Source organism: Schistocerca nitens, chromosome 1 (genome assembly GCF_023898315.1).
Source record: "Schistocerca nitens isolate TAMUIC-IGC-003100 chromosome 1, iqSchNite1.1, whole genome shotgun sequence".
NCBI classification, from domain to species: Eukaryota; Metazoa; Arthropoda; class Insecta; order Orthoptera; family Acrididae; genus Schistocerca; species Schistocerca nitens.
Window position 1 is genome coordinate 833,211,179 of NC_064614.1, and position 20,496 is coordinate 833,231,674.

The window sequence follows — 20,496 nt, forward strand, 5'->3', positions numbered from 1 at the left end:
TAAACTTTTAAAGATATTCCATCATGTTATCAGTAATGAACTATAAATATTAACGGTCTTGGTAACTTCATAAAATATAAAAATTCCATTTAGATTTCATCACTGTTGCCTTTACATACTCTTCCATTGTGGTTTCACATAGGGTACAATTATGTGCATTGTTGAGGCTCAGAAGATACCCTGTCGTGTCAAGGTGTATGGCTCATGTGTGCGACAAATACTAAGATGAAAAAGTCGTGTATTAACGAAAGCTGAAACAAATCAAAGGAATACGGAAATTTCTAAATGGGGTACTTGACTCAGTTGAGTATTTAGCACACTTAACTGGGATGCCGAAATTTGTTTCCTGGTACAGTAAAGGATTTTTCTTGCTGACTGAAGTAGAAAAGATTGCACTCAACCTTTTAAAGACAACTGAAGAGCCGCCTTAGTGGGATACTACAATTGGACAGGCGTTGTAAACTGAACAATTTTCTCAATGTGTAAGTAAAACCGCAGGTTGATGGATAACAGCAGTCTGTCGCTTAAGTATGTTTTGAACTTCATCACTTGCCGATTCAGTCGATTTGCATGTGGGGCTATAAAACTGCTATACTGCAATGCCCAAAAAATTGAATAATGTGCACAAGTCCTGACAAATTGGTTTCAAATTTTCCAGTTCACTTTGCATGGTTTCAGGAGACTAATTTGATAACTGTGTAAGTGGAAACTATTCACAAACCAGAATAAGTGTAGTAGTTGCATAAAACATTCTCAGACTTCTCGCCTTGTCAGTTCAGGATTAAATCTTTCCATCATCGTCTTCGTCAAAAGCAACTGACTGTAAAACCTACTGCTTTGGTGGCCTAATACAGCCCAAAGACGGCTTCTGATTGGTCGGTAGTTATGTCATGCTGTCGCAGATGGTGTCAACGTCTGGAATGGTGCCACAACCGATCCTGTCATTTCATAAACACTGTGACGTATATATCTGGCTCTTCTATGGATCGAGAACTCGTTTTCATGCACTGCTAATTCTCGCACATGAAGAGCACCTAAAAGCAACAAATACAGAGAAAAACTAACAACATATGTATAGATTGTGAAGAGACCAAAGTTCTCACTTCTAGTTGATGGGTCAGATGGCTCTGAGCACTATGGGACTTAACATCTGAGGTCGTCAGTCCCATAGACATAGAACTACTTAAACCTAACCAACCTAAGGACATTACACACATCCATGCCATAGGCAGGATTCGAACCTGCGACCGTAGCAGCAGCGCGGTTCCGGACCGAAGCGCTTAGAACCGTTCGGCCACAACTGCCGGCCTTCTAGTTGAGTTGTGGGACTGGTATCTACGTCCTCTGTCCACACTCCCAGTACTCCTCGTCCCTGTTTGGGTAAATTTGAGTAATTAAAGAAGAATGGAGCTAGTATAAGAATATTTACCTGTAAAGAGCATTTTATCAGAATAAATGAGATGAAACCCGCAACTTGATACGAGTAACGGATCACGAGTTTTAATTCAAGATGACTGATCGTAATTCATTATTGACCGAAACAGACGGGCAACGCCAGGGTCGCGGATTGGGGTGATGTTGACCGAGAAATGCAAGTCATTGGGGCGTGGGCGAAGCCACAGCTTCTAGAAGGTTCAAAGACTGACTGACAGATACGAAAAGAGTCCTAAACAAACATACTGTGTAGTATGCAGCAGCGGTTACCCCTTCTTTTCCAGCATGTGGATCAGTCAATATTAACATAAAATGTCAGGGGCAAAATAGGTCTTGATAAAGTTACGGACTGTAATAAGAGGGGTAAAATTCTGGCAGATATCATTCTGTAAGGACCTCATGTGGAGCTATCAACGGAAGGTATTGTAATGTCAAAAACGTCTACAATTATGAAAAATGCTAGCACGATGTCATTGTCGTCTTGGTGGGGCAGCAGGGAGGAGGACGCTCCACTGTTCCAGGAGAACGCAGCTGGGGTCAGATGGGAGCGGACGTATCGAGAGGCGGCTCCGCAGTTACGGCAAAATACGGTTTTTCTTTATACATATTACATAATTGTCGTCGTTAGTCAAGTCGCGTAGAAAGAGATTTTTTTTCGTGATTATAAGTGTATTTGGATTTGTGAACGTTCGCAGACTTACAAAATGTCAGACAATGGGCAAAGCTTTTGCCAGTCGTGGCGCCATTGTTACAATCCAAGTAAGTAAGTTGGTTGTCTTTACTGTTCCGATGAGTGCTGCCCCAGTGTTGGGAATTTATCGTTGCTGATGACCATTTGGTTGCCAAACACCCCCCAGCTGTCGATCTGAGTCTGCGTTAGGCATCACATTCTCCATTTTCTACATGGATTACTCTTCCTTACTAACCACTACGCCCTTCTTATATCGAAGACCTGTAGGCCATCCCAAAAATGGAACGTTATGCAGGCAGATTGGTCACGGTATGGAGCAATAATGGATGCCCAACTATCGTCATTCCTCACCGTGGTGTCCCCGAAAGCAAGGTACATTAGCTTTAGGAATTATATCAACGTAGCATATCGCATTTTGCTCCACAGAAGAGGATGATGACTGGCACCAGCCAATGCCCGATTCCCTAGAGGGACCCAGAATGTTATAGTCGGGTGGCGCGGTGGAGACTGGCTTGTAGTAATTTTAAACGGCATACCACTCGGAGAACAATGCTGCCTAGAAACGGATTGATGCGTCCACCTAAGCGCTTTCTCAAGGCCCGCAAGACAAAACACAAGAGCAAGTTCTGCGAACAACTATCTGTGCACACTCCTGTTGAAAGTACACTCCTGGAAATTGAAATAAGAACACCGTGAATTCATTGTCCCAGGAAGGGGAAACTTTATTGACACATTCCTGGGGTCAGATACATCACATGATCACACTGACAGAACCACAGGCACATAGACACACGCAACAGAGCATGCACAATGTCGGCACTAGTACAGTGTATATCCACCTTTCGCAGCAATGCAGGCTGCTATTCTCCCATGGAGACGATCGTAGAGATGCTGGATGTAGTCCTGTGGAACGGCTTGCCATGCCATTTCCACCTGGCGCCTCAGTTGGACCAGCGTTCGTGCTGGACGTGCAGACCGCGTGAGACGACGCTTCATCCAGTCCCAAACATGCTCAATGGGGGACAGATCCGGAGATCTTGCTGGCCAGGGTAGTTGACTTACACCTTCTCTAGCACGTTGGGTGGCACGGGATACATGCGGACGTGCATTGTCCTGTTGGAACAGCAAGTTCCCTTGCCGGTCTAGGAATGGTAGAACGATGGGTTCGATGACGGTTTGGATGTACCGTGCACTATTCAGTGTCCCCTCGACGATCACCAGTGGTGTACGGCCAGTGTAGGAGATCGCTCCCCACACCATGATGCCAGGTGTTGGCCCTGTGTGCCTCGGTCGTATGCAGTCCTGATTGTGGCGCTCACCTGCACGGCGCCAAACACGCATACGACCATCATTGGCACCAAGGCAGAAGCGACTCTCATCGCTGAAGACGACACGTCTCCATTCGTCCCTCCATTCACGCCTGTCGCGACACCACTGGAGGCGGGCTGCACGATGTTGGGGCGTGAGCGGAAGACGGCCTAACGGTGTGCGGGACCGTAGCCCAGCTTCATGGAGACGGTTGCGAATGGTCCTCGCCGATAGCCCAGGAGCAACAGTGTCCCTAATTTGCTGGGAAGTGGCGGTGCGGTCCCCTACGGCACTGCGTAGGATCCTACGGTCTTGGCGTGCATCCGTGCGTCGCTGCGGTCCGGTCCCAGGTCGACGGGCACGTGCACCTTCCGCCGACCACTGGCGACAACATCGATGTACTGTGGAGACCTCACGCCCCACGTGTTGAGCAATTCGGCGGTACGTCCACCCGGCCTCCCGCATGCCCACTATACGCCCTCGCTCAAAGTCCGTCAACTGCACATACGGTTCACGTGCACGCTGTCGCGGCATGCTACTAGTGTTAAAGACTGCGATGGAGCTCGGTATGCCACGGCAAACTGGCTGACACTGACGGCGGCGGTGCACAAATGCTGCGCAGCTAGCGCCATTCGACGGCCAACACCGCGGTTCCTGGCGTGTCCGCTGTTCCGTGCGTGTGATCATTGCTTGTACAGCCCTCTCGCAGTGTCCGGAGCAAGTATGGTGGGTCTGACACACCGGTGTCAATGTGTTCTTTTTTCCATTTCCAGGAGTGTATTTGGTCGGTGGTGAACTCGCTCTAACGCAGACCGGTACCTCCCAAGAGGTTGCAGATCTGGATAGACGAGTTTGCTGCTATTGTGGCACCCACAACTGCCATGCCAGAATCCATCGATCTCGCGGATACAGGTGCCGCTGTCGATCTACGAAATAGTATAACCGCGCCATTCTCTTGTGGAAATCAATGGGGCCCTGTCACATCGTCCGGGTATGACCAGATAAACTACTGCATTGTTCTCAGTATGGCTGACGATTCAAAACGTGTTCTTCTGAACATCTTTAATGACATCTGGAGGGGTGGGAACGTTCCTGATGACTGGAAGACTTACTTATTGGTGCCCATATTGAAGCCAGGGAAAGACCCTGGTCAAGGAGTATCGTATCGCCCGACTACCCTGCGTGTGTATCACTTTCGAACGTCTCCTCAAGTTTAGAATGGTCGTTGGAACATGAGAACTTACTCCTGCGGACGCAATACGGCTTCCGTAAGGGAAGAAATACTTACGCTAATATTACCTCGCTTGCGATGGACACTGAAAACACGTTCTACGGTAGCGGGTGTTTAACGGCCATTTTTCTTCACTTTTCGAGAGCGTACGACAATGTCCTTATACCTGAACTTATCAACAAATTGCAATTGTTGCATCCCCCAGCGGTGATTGTACGGGTTATATACAGCTGGCTTTGTTGCTATACCGTACATATCCGGTGTTGCATGGACCCCGTATGTGTGTTGTGGCCTCCAGCAGGGCACGGTACTGAGTGCCTTACTATATGTCCTACATGTTGTCCACCTAGAGACTTTGTTCAGCCCCACCTTCAAAGTTCTGCAGTATGCGGATCACGTCTATATATACCCTCACTCGTCCTGCTTCTGGGTCACACGCCTATGGCTTACCGACGCATATGACATTCTGAAGAAGAGAAATTTGTAACATCGAGTATAGATTTAAGTGTCAGGAAGTCATTTCTGAAAGTATTTGTATGGAGTGTAGCCATGTATGGAAGTGAAACATGGACGGTAAATAGTTTGGACAAGAAGAGAATAGAAGCTTTCGAAATGTGGTGCTACAGAAGAATGCTGAAGATTAGATGGGTAGATCACATAACCAATGAGGAGGTAGTGAATAGGATTGGGGAGAAGAGGAGTTTGTGGCACAACTTGACCAGAAGAAGGGATCGTTTGGTAGGACATGTTCTGAGGCATCAAGGGATCACCAATTTAGTATTGGAGGGCATCGTGGAGGGTAAAAATCGTAGGGGCAGACCAAGAGATGAATACACTAAGCAGATTCAGAAGGATGTAGGTTGCAGTAGGTACTGGGAGATGAAGAAGCTTGCACATGATAGAGTAGCATGGAGAGCTGCATCAAACCAGTCTCAGGACCACAACAACAACAACAACAACATGACATTCTGGTCGAATGGGAGTTAAAAAATGGGCTCACTTTGTCACCTGATAAATCAGTTGTTGTGATATTGACGAGGAAATAGCGTAATAACTTGTCATCCCAACTTTGTCTTGGCCCGTAAACATTTCCTGTTCGGGCACAAGCTAAGTTCTTTGTCAGCTACTTAGACAGCGAACTCACAGTACAATGCGTCCACCGAAGCGCTTTCTCAAGGCCCGCAATACAAAACACAAGAGCAAGTTCTGCGAACAACTATCTGTGGATACTCCTGTTGAAAGTATGTTGCGGAGCTCATCGACAAGGTGGACAACGCTATGACTATCTTGCGTATGCTTGTCCGACTGTGGTGGGGAGCGGAACCGTTTAAGCTCTTGAAAGGTTTTGATCAGTTCTATCTTGGATTATTGTAGAATTGTCTACGGCACAGCAACTCAAGCCTTGATGTAGTCCATTATAGAGCGATTCGTCTTGTCCTCGAAGTCATGAAGTCATCGCTCGTGGAAGCATCCGTCATGCCGTTGTCCATAAGACGGCAGATGTTGTCTGACATTTTTCTCCTCAGACGAACTTCGATATCGGATTGGGCCTCTCTTAAGGCGTTGGTTCGATTCTAGAGACTCATACAGTCACCTCATGGACGACAAATGACAAGAACTCCTTTACTAGTTTGCAACTACGAGCGTGCGGAGTGGCGGCGCGGTTTGAGGCATCGTGTCACGGATTGCGTGGCCCTTCCCGCCTGAGGTTCGAGTCCTCCCTCGGGCATGGGTATGTTTGTTGTTCTTAGCATAAGTTAGTTTAAGTAGTGTGTCAGTCTATGGATCGATGACCTCAGCAGTTTGGTCCCTCAGGAGTTCACAAACATTTGAACATTTTTTTCAACTAAGAGAAATGACGCTATCTCTTTCCACTCGTTCAACAGGACAAATAACTCCCCTGTTTTCATTTTTCGTTTAGTCTGTTCTTCACTCCATCCCCAGTGGCATACCAGCCGTCCGATTTCCGAACGGAGAACATCATCACTCGCGACGTGGAGCATTTTCTCAGCATGCAATGGGGGCAGAGCGCTCACGTCTACACGGACGGTTCTGAGTCTAAGGCCGGTGTGGGGTACGCCTTCCTTTGCCCTTACAGTGGCGCCTACCAAATATTTGCGCTTCCACCTGAACCTTCTATGTATACGGCGGAACTACTGGGCGTCAGGGAAGCTATTCATTATGGTACGTGGACATTCAAGTTCTTACTGATAGTTATGGACTCTCAAAGTGTGTTGCAGAAATTGCAACATCCCTCGTTTCATAAACAGACCAAGAGGTATGATCTGGACGTCTTGGCGGTCGTAAGAGATGCACAGATCTCAGCACTGCCGTTCAGTAAATCTGGATTAAAGAACATCATGGTATTCTTCACAATGAAACGGTTGACCGCCTTGCCAAGAGGAGTATTACAGAAGGCCAGTTACACCCAACGCTGATCCCTTATACGGATCTCACATCGACGGTACGGATGATTACTTATCACGCTTGGAACTGTAAATGGCACGTCTCTCCGCACTCGAAGGGCGGCGACCTGGCGGTCATGGAACTGAACACCTCTTGTCGATCGTGGTTCGCCTCGGTGCAGCTTCGTAGACGTCATGTGACTTCTACCATTCGCATGAGGCTGCGACGCATGCGTTCGACAGTAGCGAATCTTAACCGTATCATATTGGCGTGTTCCAAGTACAAGACTGCACTATCAGGTTTTTGTAAGGAACTGATTGCGAGAAGTTACCCCCTCCCCACGAAAGTGAGAAACACAATACAAGCAACGGTACGTATAGTAGTGCCAGTAGAACAGTGCCATATAATGCACAAGAGAGCAGTAATGAAGATTTAATGTACGAATAGAGGTCTGTCACGTGGTATCAGCCTGGTTCGTAATCTGGTGCGTAATTTAGTGTTTTAATTTGTGTACAGACCTCTATTTGTACATTAAATTTTCATTATTACTCTCTTGTCCATTTTATGTCATCGTTCTACTGGCAATATTGTACGTATGTACGTACGGTTGCCTGTATTGTGTTTGTCATCTTGAGTTTTTCTTTTATCTTAAATAGGTCTGTGTGCATGCTACACTCCTCACATTGTTGTATGATGTTATCTGCATTATTGTTCTTCGGCTATTGTTGTGCTTATTGTGTGATGTACTGTGTTTGACCTTTCATGTTTTGTCTTTTATTATAAGAGCGTATGCATGTTCGTCATAATGATGCTCGGCTGGTCCTGGCGGAGGTTAGAGTCCTCCCTCGGGCGTGGGTGTGTGTGTTTGTCCTTAGGATAATTTAGGCTAAGTAGTATGTAAGCCTAGGGACTGATGACCTTAGCAGTCACGTCCCACAAGATTTCACACACACATTTGAACATTTTTTAACATAATCATGCTGTTTACTGCGGTTTGTAATTCCACTCCAGAGTCCACTGCCGCCGGCTGTGTAATGTTTGTCTAACTGCGCTTTTGTTTTACTTTAAGAGTGTATTTGTTTACTAACTTCATAATTTTGTGTTATTCTGCTTTTATGCGATTATGTTTCTTTGGCACTTTATAATCTTTGTTGACTGTATGGTCCTTGTAACCCAAGGTCAAAATAAAAAGGTGAATAATAATTTTAAGGGCAACAGTGATGAAATCTAAATGGAATTTTTATATTTTATGAAGTTGCCAAGACCGTCAATAGCTATCGTTCATTACTGATAACATGATGAATTATCTTTAAAAAATTTTTTTTGTTTATTCTTTGGTAGCAAAGATGTGATGATTCTGGGATAGCTGCTAAGTAAAGTCAATAAAAGAGTCTTAAGCAGGCCAAGTGGTGTGTGTTCATGGTGATTTAAAATTAGACTAAATATCGTCAAGCAACATCTTCTGGGAACTACCGCAAATATTACGTTACAGCAGTTATATTTGGTGACCCAGATGTGATAATAAGAAGATATGACGACAAACGGGAGCGTTTCCGAAGATCGCCTGGAAGGAAACAAGGTTAGCATCAAAATTCCGCCTTTTTGGAGTGAAAAACCCGAAATTTGGTTCTATCAAGTAGAAACACAGTTCAGCATTTGCAAAATTGTCACAAAAGAAACTAAATTTAACCACCTAGTGTCACAATTAGAACCAAAATACATCGAGAATATTTGGGACATTATTTGCGGCACAGATGCGAATAAATATTCTTTGGCTAAGGAACGTCTACTGAATATTTTGAAAGAAAGTGAAGATAAGCTTATTAAGAGAGTAGTTACTGGAATTGATTTGGGAGACCAAAAACCTAGTCAGTTATTATGCAAAATGCAAGCCTTGGCAGGTGTAGATGTGTCAGAAAAAGTCCTAAAGACACTTTGGCTAGAAAAACTTCCGGATTCAATGAGGAACATTTTAGTTGTCAGCGACGAGGGACTCGAAAAGGTGGCTATAATGGCTGATAGAATAACAGAAATAAATCCCCGTAACGAATTGTTCGTCACAAGAAGTGGTGCTTGTAGCCAACAGGATGTTTCGATAACAATGAGTGACTTGATGACAAGAATTTCGGGGCTAGAGCAACAAATGGCCGCGCTGTCAACTGGTTATCGAGGCAGGTCTCGTAACAGAAGCTGTGAGCGTCAATGCGAAAGAAGTTGTAGTAAGTCTAGAAATAAATACAACCCCAACGGCAAGTGGTGTTATTACCACTTTGGGCAGAACTGCAAGCCTGAAAAATGCACACCTCCTTACAGCTGGACTGAAAAGGGAAACGCGACCCAGCAGCTGATTTAGCGGCAAGTTCTGCTGCCCAAGTCCATTGCCGCAAAACCCGCTCATTTGTAACCGACAAAAAAAAAACGGGATTGCAATTTTTAGTCGATAGTGGGGCGGATGTTTCTGTAATTCCCGCTCACGCAAATATTACCTTACAGCAGTTATAAGTATCTGCTGTGAGGCAAGACAAATGTGTGGTTCCTGAAGTGGGACCCCACCCTTTTCAGTTGTTGGAGGGGCAACAATCTGTATGACTGACTGATCTGGCTTTGTAACGTCCACGAACATGACCTTGCTGTAGTAGTACAGCGAATGGCTGAAATCAAGGGGAAGCAGCTCTACTGTATCATTAAATCCTAGCATCCATCCGGGTAAAATATTCTGGAGGTAAAACAGTCCCCTGTTCGGACCTATGGGCTGGGACTACCTAGGAGAATATCGCCAGGGACACCAAAACAGAATGTTGAATCCTTTAATTTGGTAGGTAGGTAAGTTGTAAATTTAAAAAGGGGACTAGATAGGTTGAAGTTACCTGTAGTGGTATATTAGCGAAGTTCGGTGGCAGGGTAGGCTGGATGTCTGATCAGAAGGGTACAGTGCTGTAAATACAAAACCAAGTAGGGGTAATGCAGGATTAGGTCTAATGATGACTAAGAAAATAGGAACGAGGGTACGCTGTAGTGAAGAGCAGAGTTAACACGTTATCATGGGCAACATAGACACGAATCCATAACCCACCACAGCAGTAAAAGTTTATATGCCAATTAACTACACAGATGATGAAGAGATGAAAAGAATGTGTGATGAGACAAAAGAAACTGTGTAGACGGCAGAGGGAGACAGAAATTTAATTTGGATGGGGGACTGGAAATCAGTAAGAGGAAGAGAAGGGAAAATAGTTGGTGAATATGGACTGAGGGATAGGTATGACAGGGGAAACTGCCTGGCAGAATTTTAAGCAGAGCACAATTTCATCATCGCTAAAACTTGGTTTAAGGATCATGAAAGAAGGTTATATACGTGGAAGAGACTTGCAGGCATCGGAAGGTTTCAGACTGATTACACAATAATCAGAGAGAAATTTCTAAACCAGATTTTAAACTGTAAGATTTTTCCCTGGGCAGATGTGGAATCCGAGCACAATTTATTGGTTACGGATTGTAGAATGAAACTGAAGAAATCGCAGAAAAGTAGTAAATTAAGAAGATGGTCCCTGGATAAGTTGAAAGGCTCAGAGTTTGTTGAGAATTTGAGTGAGTGTCAGGCAACGATTGCCTGAAACAGGGGAAAGGAATACAGACGACGACATTGGGTAGTTTTGAGAGTGAAACAGTGAAGGCAGCCGAGCTTCAAATAGGTAAAAGACATAATCTAGTAGAACTCCTGAGATATTGCACGAGATGTTGAATTGAATTGATGAAAGTAGAGATTATAGCAATGCTGCAAATGAAACAGGTGAAAGGGAATACCAATGTCTAAAATATGAAATTGACGGGAAGTGCAAAATGGCTAAGCAGGGATGGCTAGAACACAAATTTAAAGATTTTATAAATAGAGAAGCGCATATCACTAGGGGAAAGATGGATTTAGAGAAAAGAGAAGCAGCTGTATGAATTTCAAGAGCTCAGATGAAAAACTAGTACTAAGCAAAAAAGAGAAAGCCAAAAGTTCGAAGGACTATATAGAGGGTCTATACGAGGGTAATGAACCTGAAGGCAATGTTATAGAAAGGAAAGATGACGTAGATGAAGATAAAATGGGACATATGATACTCCGAGAAGGTGTTACAGAGCACTGGAAGACCTGAACCGAAAGAAGGACCCTGGAGTGGTCGACATACGGTCAGAACTACTGATAGCCTCGGGAGAGCTAGCCATGACAGAACTCTCCCATCTGTTGTGTAAAATGTATAAGACAGGTGATACATACTCAGACATCAAGGAGAATGTAATAATTCCAATTCCAGAGGTAGCAGGTGCTGTCAGTTTAATGAGGCATGGTTGCAATATTATTTACAGAATAATAGAAAACTGTTAGAAGCAGACCTCGGGGAAGATCAGTTCGGATTCTGAAGATATATAGGAAGACATCAGGCGATACTGACCCCATGACTTAGCTTAAGGAAAGGGAAACCAATATTTATAGTGTTAGCAGAGATGACGAAAGCTTTGACTGTAACGACTGGAATATAATCAAATTCTGAAAGTTGTTGTTGTTGTAGTCTTCAGTCCTGAGACTGGTTTGATGCAGCTCTCCATGCTACTCTATCCTGAGCAAGCTGCTTCATCTCCCAGTACCTACTGCAACCTACACCTTCTGAATCTGCTTAGTCTATTCATCTCTTGGTCTCCCTCTACGATTTTTACCCTCCACGCTGCCCTGCAATGCTAAATTTGTGATGCCTTGATGCCTCAGAACATATCCTACCAACCGATCCCTTCTTCTAGTCAAGTTGTGCCACAAACTTCTCTTCTCCCCAATCCTCTTCAGTACCTCCTCATTAGTTACGTGATCTACCGACCTAATCTTCAACATTCTTCTGTAGCACCACATTTCGAAAGCTTCTATTCTCTTCTTGTCCAAACTATTTATCGTCCACGTTTCACTTCCATACATGGCTACACTCCATACAAATACTTTCAGAAACGACTTCCTCACACTTAAATCTATATTCGATGTTAACAAATTTCTCTTCTTCAGAAACGCTTTCCTTGCCATTGCCAGTCTACATTTTATTTCCTCTCTACTTCGACCATCATCAGTTATTTTGCTCTCCAAATAGCAAAACTCCTTTACTACTTTAAGTGTCTCATTTCCTAATCTAATTCCCTCAGCATCACCCGACTTCATTCGACTACATTCCATTATCCTCGTTTTGCTTTTGTTGATGTTCATCTTGTATCCTCCTTTCAAGGCACTGTCCATTCCGTTCAATTGCTCTTCCAAGTCCTTTGATGTCTCTGACAGGATTACAATGTCATCGGCGAACCTCAAAGTTTTTATTTCTTCTCCCTGGATTTTAATACCTACTCCAATTGTTTCTTTTGTTTCCTTTACTGCTTGCTCAATATACAAGATTGAATAACATCGGGGAGAGGCTACAACCCTGTCTCACTCCCTTCCCAACCACTGCTTCCCTTTCATGCCCCTCGACTCTTATAACTGCCATCTGGTTTCTGTACAAATTGTAAATAGCCTTCCGCTCCCTGTATTTTACCCCTGCCACCTTTAGAATTTGAAAGAGAGTATTCCAGTTAACGTTGTCAAAAGCTTTCTCTAAGTCTACAAATGCTAGAAACGTAGGTTTGCCTTTTCTTAATCTTTCTTCTAAGATAAGTCGTAAGGTCATATTGCCTCACGTGTTCCAACATTTCTACGGAATGCAAACTGATCTTCCCCGAGGTCGGCTTCTACCAGTTTTTCCATTCGTCTGTAAAGAATTCGCGTTAGTATTTTGCAGCGGTGACTTATTAAACTGATAGTTCGGTAATTTTCACATCTGTCAAGACCTGCTTTCTTTGGTATTGGAATTATTATATTCTTCTTGAAGTCTGTGGGTATTTCGCCTGTCTCATACATCTTGCTCACCAGATGGTAGAGTTTTGTCATGACTGGCTCTCCCAAGGCCATCAGTAGTTCTAATGGAATGTTGTCTACTCCCGGGGCCTTGTTTCGACTCAGGTCTTTCAGTGCTCTGTCAAACTCTTCACGCAGTATCGTATCTCCCATTTCATCTTCTTCTACATCCTCTTCCATTTCCATAATATTGTCCTCAAGTACATCGCCCTTGTATAGACCCTCTATATACTCCTTCCACCTTTCTGCTTTCCCTTCTTTGCTTAGAACTGGGTTTCCATCTGAGCTCTTGATATTCATACAAATGGCTCTCTTTCCTCCAAAGGTCTCTTTAATTTTCCTGTAGGCAGTATCTATCTTACCCCTAGTGAGATAAGCCTCTACACCATTACATTTGTCCTCTAGCCATGCCTGCTTAGCCATTTTGCACTTCCTGTCGATCTCATTTTTGAGACGTTTGTATTCCTTTTTGCCTTCTTCATTTACTGCATTTTTATATTTTCTCCTTTCATCCATTAAATTCAATATTTCTTCTGTTACCCCAGGATTTCTACTAGCCCTCGTCTTTTTACCTACTTGATCCTCTGCTGCCTTCACTACTTCATCCCTCAGAGCTACCCATTCTTCTTCTACTGTATTTCTTTCCCCCATTCCTGTCAATTGTTCCCTTATGCTCTCCCTGAAACTCTGTACATCCTCTGGTTTAGTCAGTTTATCCAGGTCCCATCTCCTTAAATTCCCACCTTTTTGCAGTTTCTTCAGTTTTAATCTACAGTTCATAACCAGTAGATTGTGGTCAGAGTCCACATCTGCCCCTGGAAATGTCTTACAATTTAAAACCTGGTTCCTAAATCTCTGTCTTACCGTTATATAATCTACCTGATACCTTTTAGTATCTCCAGGATTCTTCCATGTATGCAACCTTCTTTTATGATTCTTGAACCAAGTGTTAGCTATGATTAAGTTGCGAGGGTAAGATACAGGGAGCGAAAGACCATGTACAACTTGTACAGAAAGTATATGAGAGCTTGAAAGGGAACAGTGTCTGAGTCGGGAGTGTGATATGGTTTTAGCCTATCTCCGATGTTATTCAGCTTGTACATTGTACAAACAGTGGAGGAAACAAAGGAGAAATTTGGAAAAGAAAATACAGTTAAGAGAGAAGAGACATGAAGTTTCAAGTTAGCCAATGACTATGTAATTCTGTCAGAGCAGCTGAACGGACTGGACAGTATCTTGAAAGCAGGATATAAGATCAATATTAGTAAAAGATAAAAAATGATAATGGAGTGTAGAGACATTATCTAAGGCGATGCTGAAGAAATTAGATTAGGAGAGGAGACACTATAAGTAGTAGATGAGATCTGCTATTTGGAGAGTAAGGTAACTTGTGACGGTCTAAATAGAGGGCAAAAACTTTAGCATATCAATGGCAAGAAAACCGTTTGTGAAGAAGAATGAACATCAAATATAGATTTAAGTGTTAGCAAGTCTTTTCTGCATGTATTTGCCTGGAGGTTAGCCTCGTACTGAAGTGAAACGTGGAGGTTAAACAGGTCAACAAGGAGAGAACAGAAGCTTTCTAAATATGGTGCTACAGAAGAACACTGACGATTAGATTGGTAGATCGTGTAACCAACGAGGATGAACTGAAAGGAATTGGTGGGAAAGGAAATTTGCGGCATAACTTGACTAAAGGAAGGATTGTTTGATAGAACACATTCTAAGATGTCAAGGGATCACAAGCATAGTACCGGAGCGAAGTGTGTGCGGGGACGGAGGAGCGGGTGGTAAAAATGGTAGTGGGGACAAAGAGATGAATACAGAAGCAGATTCAAAAGGATTTAGGTTGCAGTAATTATTCGGAGATGAGGCTTGCACGGGATAGAATAGTATGGAGAGCTTTATCAAACCAGTCTTCGGAGTGAACACCACAATAATGATGTTTGGTAGACATTCTGGTTACGTTACTTGTTTTCATTGGACGCGAAATTACTTGGGTCTAAACAAAATTCTGGAAGAACTTTGTTACGAAAAGCAGTTTCGTAATGAAACGAGAGCATATCTGATAATGTATATGCGTGGTTACGATTGGCATACTCTAGCCCAAAGACATTTTATATTTAAGCGTAGTAGCTTGCACTCGCTCTTTTGTTATTGTTACGTTTGGGCAGTAGTTGCAACAGCGGCAAAGTTTAGTTCATCTTTATTACGTAACGTAACATGTTCTTCATTGTCTTTAGTAGATGAAAACAATACTTAAACAGTGACACAGAACCACTGCTCCCCATGTGAGCAGGAGGATTTGGGTGTAAATCAGTGGTTACATGTACACATTGTTACCTAGAATCTCTCCTTCTAACGCTGGCAATGCCACTAAAACGTATCCGCGAATTGTAAAACCTTTCGTGATTCGTTTCGTGCTCATTTAGAAACAATAACGCGGTAGTTTGATTGTGTAGACGCCCTTTAATTAATACAATAATACGTTAACTCCAAAGCATCGTTTCTCCTGCGGAAACTAGCTTGTCTATCAAAGGCTGTTTCTGACAAAACCTTTTAATACGCGCTTTATTCTAGTTACTTCGTAGCGTAAAATTTTGCTAAATGTCGTCACTGTATGTTTTACGGACTGTCATAACTGCAGTTCAAGAGCAGATGTTCTTCGAGCGTCCGAGCGTTCACAAGAACGTGGAGTTAGTTCAGTAGTTCAGTCTCACACTTCAATGTAGTATTAATGAAAATGATCATGATACAATAATCTACCAGAAGACTGATTTCAGCTGGAATTCATCTTCCACGAAATCCAGTTCCTTGCAGTTTTCTGCAGTTCTTGGTAAGTTCTCTCTTCCTTCAAAACTTTTGATATTTTTTTAAGACATTTTTCCCTTACAACATATCCGACCCATTGGGTGATTTCTTCCTTCCTCTTTTTTTTTCAACGTTTAATCTTTCGTTAGTCTCTCTTCCTATCTATTTAATTTTCTCCATTCTTCTCCACAGCCAGATTTCAAAGCTTTCAAGATATTTCTTGTCTTATTTCTGTGTTGTTCAATTTCCTGTGCCGTTTGTACTACGTTCCATATAAAGCATTTGCAAATCTATTTCCTAAATCAATTCTTATTGGTCCTCTTGCCAGTAGTTCTCGTATCTTTTGTAAATGCTTCAGCTACACATTCCGTTTAGTTCTTTTCTGTTTAAAATATTATATAAAGTTATGCAGAGAGTGGAATATAACGACACCGACAAACTTCGAGGGATTGTTGAGTGTGTTTTGAAAACCAAACTGGGGACAGAATCCCATGTCTGAAACGTCATCTAAGGATGCTACAATGCATCCAAACTACAGTGGCCAATGGGTGCTCCAAAGTCACCTTTTGACGACAAAAGGAAGTTTGTATGCTCTACAGTGTTGTGACAGGCGTGGACACGTCCGCTGCTCTCTAACGATTTGAATACTGGCAGCCCATTCGCGAGTAGTTGCGATTAGGTCTGTCAGCGGAAAAACCACGTTGGCTGCAGAATGAGCAGCCTGCAGATCTGAAACTTGTACGTTGTGTGGCAGCATTAGACGTTCCGGGCACGAGTTCTTATTCTTCTTTCTCAAGACACCCTCTACAACCTGTGAAAGACGGTTGGTGTCGTTTTGTTTTTTCCTCAGATCACAACAGCAAATTTGATATATTTATTACATTTTTTGAATCACCATCTTGAGTGAAATGAAGCTTTTCAATGACACAATTAAAACTATATCTGCATCTATACTAAGATGGTATCTGTTCTTTCAGACATGTCCGAAAGAACAGATACCATCGGTGACCATGCAGCTCGTTAGAACATACGTCAACGGGGACAGATGGAAATGGGTGCCCCGACCGGGACTCGAACCCGGGATCTCCTGCTTACATGGCAGGCGCTCTATCCATCTGAGCCATCGAGGACACAGAGGATAGCGCCACTGCAGGGATTTATCTTTGTCACGCCTCCTATGAAACCCACATTCTCAAAGTATTGTCCCACACTACATTCGTAGTGCCCCCGCCCATTATACTCATTACTCGCGGCGCGTTGCCGATTCCCGTAAGAGTTCGGCCACTGTTTGTGCATTCGCACAGAAGAAGAAGATGGTCAAGTGGCCGGTGAGCCTTAACTATATATATACACTAAGATGGTATCTGTTCTTTCGGACATGTCCTCACTTAATACTAGTTCTTGAAAATACGTTAGTAAACTTTGACGGGATAGTTGTTTACGTTAAACTGTCTGCCAGTTCCTGTTTGTCAGCAGTTCCATTACACGTGTATGCCAAATTTCCTACGCACGACTAAGCTTGTGCAATCCATTTCATGTTCCCACAAACTATCACACTCAAGCTTAAGTTGACTGATGGCAGTTGGGACTCACTGATATTGTTGTGAAGAGATAAAAACATTTTGCATTTCCTCCATTGCACAATGTTACATTTTTGTTGATTTAAAACAAGTTGCTAATGTTTGCACGACATTGAAATCTTATCAAGAAGCTGCAAGTGCGCATCAAAAGTTGTTGGGCAGCACATGGGATGATTCTGTGGAAAAGGCACAATATTGCTACAAGACTGCTGCTCGTCATCATCAGGTATCGCATCATAGAAATGTTGTGCAGTATCTACAACACCAACTGATGCTTTTCCCGATAAGGTTCCAAGCCGTTACTAGGTTTGGAAAGTCTCAAGCAGAATATCTGCCTGAGTAGTGATGTTTTTACAAACAATATTTCTTTATAGATAACAGTGTCATCGACTAAATCTCTCTTAGGTTACTATCAGCATTGTCCGCCACGTCATTTAATATAATACACGTATAGTAAGTGTCCCAGCACACTTGCCTCGGGAACTTCTGAACTTACGTCTAATCTATTGATGACTCGTCATCCAAGATAACATTCTGGGTCGTCTTAACCAAGAAAACCTCAGTCCAATCACAGATTTAGTTTGTACCTCATATCTACATATACGTCTACGACATACTCCGGTACTCAGCAAGACTCCATGCGGTGCAGGGTGTCTTGTGTCACTAGTAAGTCATTCCCTTTCGTGTTCCAGTCGCAAATGGAGACAGTGAAAAAGCTGTATATATGCCTTCGTACGTACCCAGATTTTTCTTATTCTCCTTTCACGGTCCTTATGCAAAATGTACGTTGACGACGGTAGAATGGTACTGAAGTCATCTGCAAATACCGGTACTCTAAATTTTCTCAGTAGTGTTTCGTGAAAGGAACACCGACTTTCGTCCAGGGATTCTCATTTGAGATGACAGGTTTTTACGTAACAGTCGCGTGTTGATCGAACCTACCAGTAACAAACCTAGCATCACGCTTCTAAATTACTGTAATGTTTTGCTTTAATCTGACCTGGTATAGATCCCAAACACTTCAGCAGTTTTTAATAATGGGTGACATGTTCTACATCCGGTCTCCTTTGTAGACGAATTAAACTTTCGTAGAATTCTCTGAATACATAAACTACCGACCTTACGTACTGTTTCCATTTTATATCCCTTTGCAACGTTACGCCTCGACATTTAATCGACATAACTGTATAAAGCAGCACACTAAAAATACTGCATTCGGATATTACAGGATTTTTTATTCGATTCATCCACATTAAGTTACATTTTTAAACATTTAGAACAAGTTGCCATTCAATACACCAAATAGAAATTTGTTTAAATCAAGCTGTATCCTCCTAGTCACTTGATGGAAACGCTTTTCCTTACTCTACTACATCCTCTGGGAACAGTCCCATATTGCAGCTCACCTTTCATTCAGACCTGTCCTATAATATTTCCCTGGTACACTCTTGAGGGGCCGGCCGGTGTGGCCGAGCGGTTCTGGGCGCTTCAGGCTGGAACCGCGCGACCGCTACTGTTGCAGATTCGAATCCTGCCTCGGGTGTGGATGTGTGTGATGTCCTTGGGTTAGTTAGGTTTAAGTACTTCTAACTCCTAGGGGACTGATGACCTCAGATGTTAAGTCCCATAGTGCTCAGAGCCATTTGAACCATTTACTGAACTCTTGACGGTGCCCTTGTCTCTGATGAACATTTGCATGCAGGACAACATGTTCGGTTGTATTACTTAAGTCTTAGAGCCACTCATATATCTGGGAACCTATTCATTTTGCTCAGATGCTCGTTAATAGTCTGCAGTGGGGCATTCTGTAAAATACTTTCCTGTACTCTAGGAATATGGAATCTGCCTGTTGCCCTCCATCCATAGTTCGCAGGATACCTTGCGAAAAAGTGGCAGGCTGAGTTCTCCATGAGCAATGCTTACTAAATCCGTGCGGATATGTCAAAAGAAGTTTGTGTCAAGGAGATTTAGTATGTGCACTTGCTTTGGTTAACAAACTCCTGTTTGGGGTTTGCAGGTGGCTCCACCCCAGTGAAGCTGTACATAGAGGTGCCGGTGGTGGACGAGCAGACGTGCCAGCAGCGGTACTCGCGCTGGGACCGGCGCATCGTGCCGTCGCAGATCTGCGCCGGCGGCAGGGGCGGCGATGACTCCTGCGCCAGCAACAGCGGCAGCGCGCTCATGGCCTTAGAGGGCCAGCCGCCCAGGGCCTACCTCATCGGGGTCGACTCGTACGGTCGCCGCGATTGCGGCGTGGTGGGCCATCCTGACGTCTACACCCGTGTCTCCTCCTTCCTTACGTGGATACTCGACACCATTCGGCCATAACGTCACTTACTTGTCATACACCAAACCACATCCACAACACATCATTGTGTCGCCATATGCACCATTCGACTGGATGCATCCAGACGAAGTACATGTACTCTCAAATCCTAATGTTCACATTGATACAATAAAAAATAGCGATATTACACATTAAGAGATTTTAAGTCAAAGCAGGATCTGTTCTCACGCCATTTCTCACCATCGTCTTTAAGATATTTTTAATTTAATTCTTAAATTTTTCTTCGTCGTAGTTTTCTGTCTGCCGCGAGGGATTAGCCGAGCGCTCTAAGGCGCTGCAGTCATGGACTGTGAGGCTTGTCCCGGCGGAGGTTCGAGTCCTCCCTCGGGCATGGGTGTGTGTGTTTGTCCTTAGGATAATTTAGGTTAAATAGTGTGTAAGCTTAGGGACTGATGACCCATAAGATTTCACACACATTTGCATTCTTTTGCAGTTTTCTGTCTAGAAAACACTTCATTTACAACAGCGTAACATTCAAGGGGGAAAACTGAAATACATTTGTCACGTGATCTACATGTTTGTAATGGGGCTGAACAGCCGATTGTGATAGTAAGAATTTCGAGTAATTTTTAATAAGATCCATTCTGTGAACAGTAAAATCTCGTAAGGTTTTGATATCTGCAAAACAAGAATATCAATGACAACCAAAACACCAAAAGTTGAAAGGAATAATCTTGATAAATAATAACAATTGCTATATCACCTGACGCAACATACTATTCTATACAGCAACATAACTAAGTTATCCTTCTTTCTCAAGCCTCTTTACGTTCTAGT

General features: G+C 43.4%; 1 protein-coding gene and 1 non-coding gene across 2 annotated transcripts in view; one reads left to right on the forward strand and one right to left on the reverse strand.

Moving 5' to 3' along the window:
- The window catches only part of LOC126262997 (CLIP domain-containing serine protease HP8-like), a 74,643-nt gene extending 54,923 nt beyond the window's left edge, over nt 1-19,720 (forward strand). Inside the window, exon 7 of the mRNA XM_049959958.1 lies at nt 19,390-19,720. Within this exon, the coding sequence (XP_049815915.1) occupies nt 19,390-19,700 (311 nt within the window). The 3' untranslated portion in view covers nt 19,701-19,720. The remainder of the gene's footprint in view (nt 1-19,389) is intronic.
- On the reverse strand, nt 16,849-16,922 carry Trnat-ugu (transfer RNA threonine (anticodon UGU)). Its single transcript has one exon. It is a non-coding gene; the product is annotated as a tRNA-Thr (tRNA).
- Nucleotides 19,721-20,496: the final 776 nt, after the last annotated feature.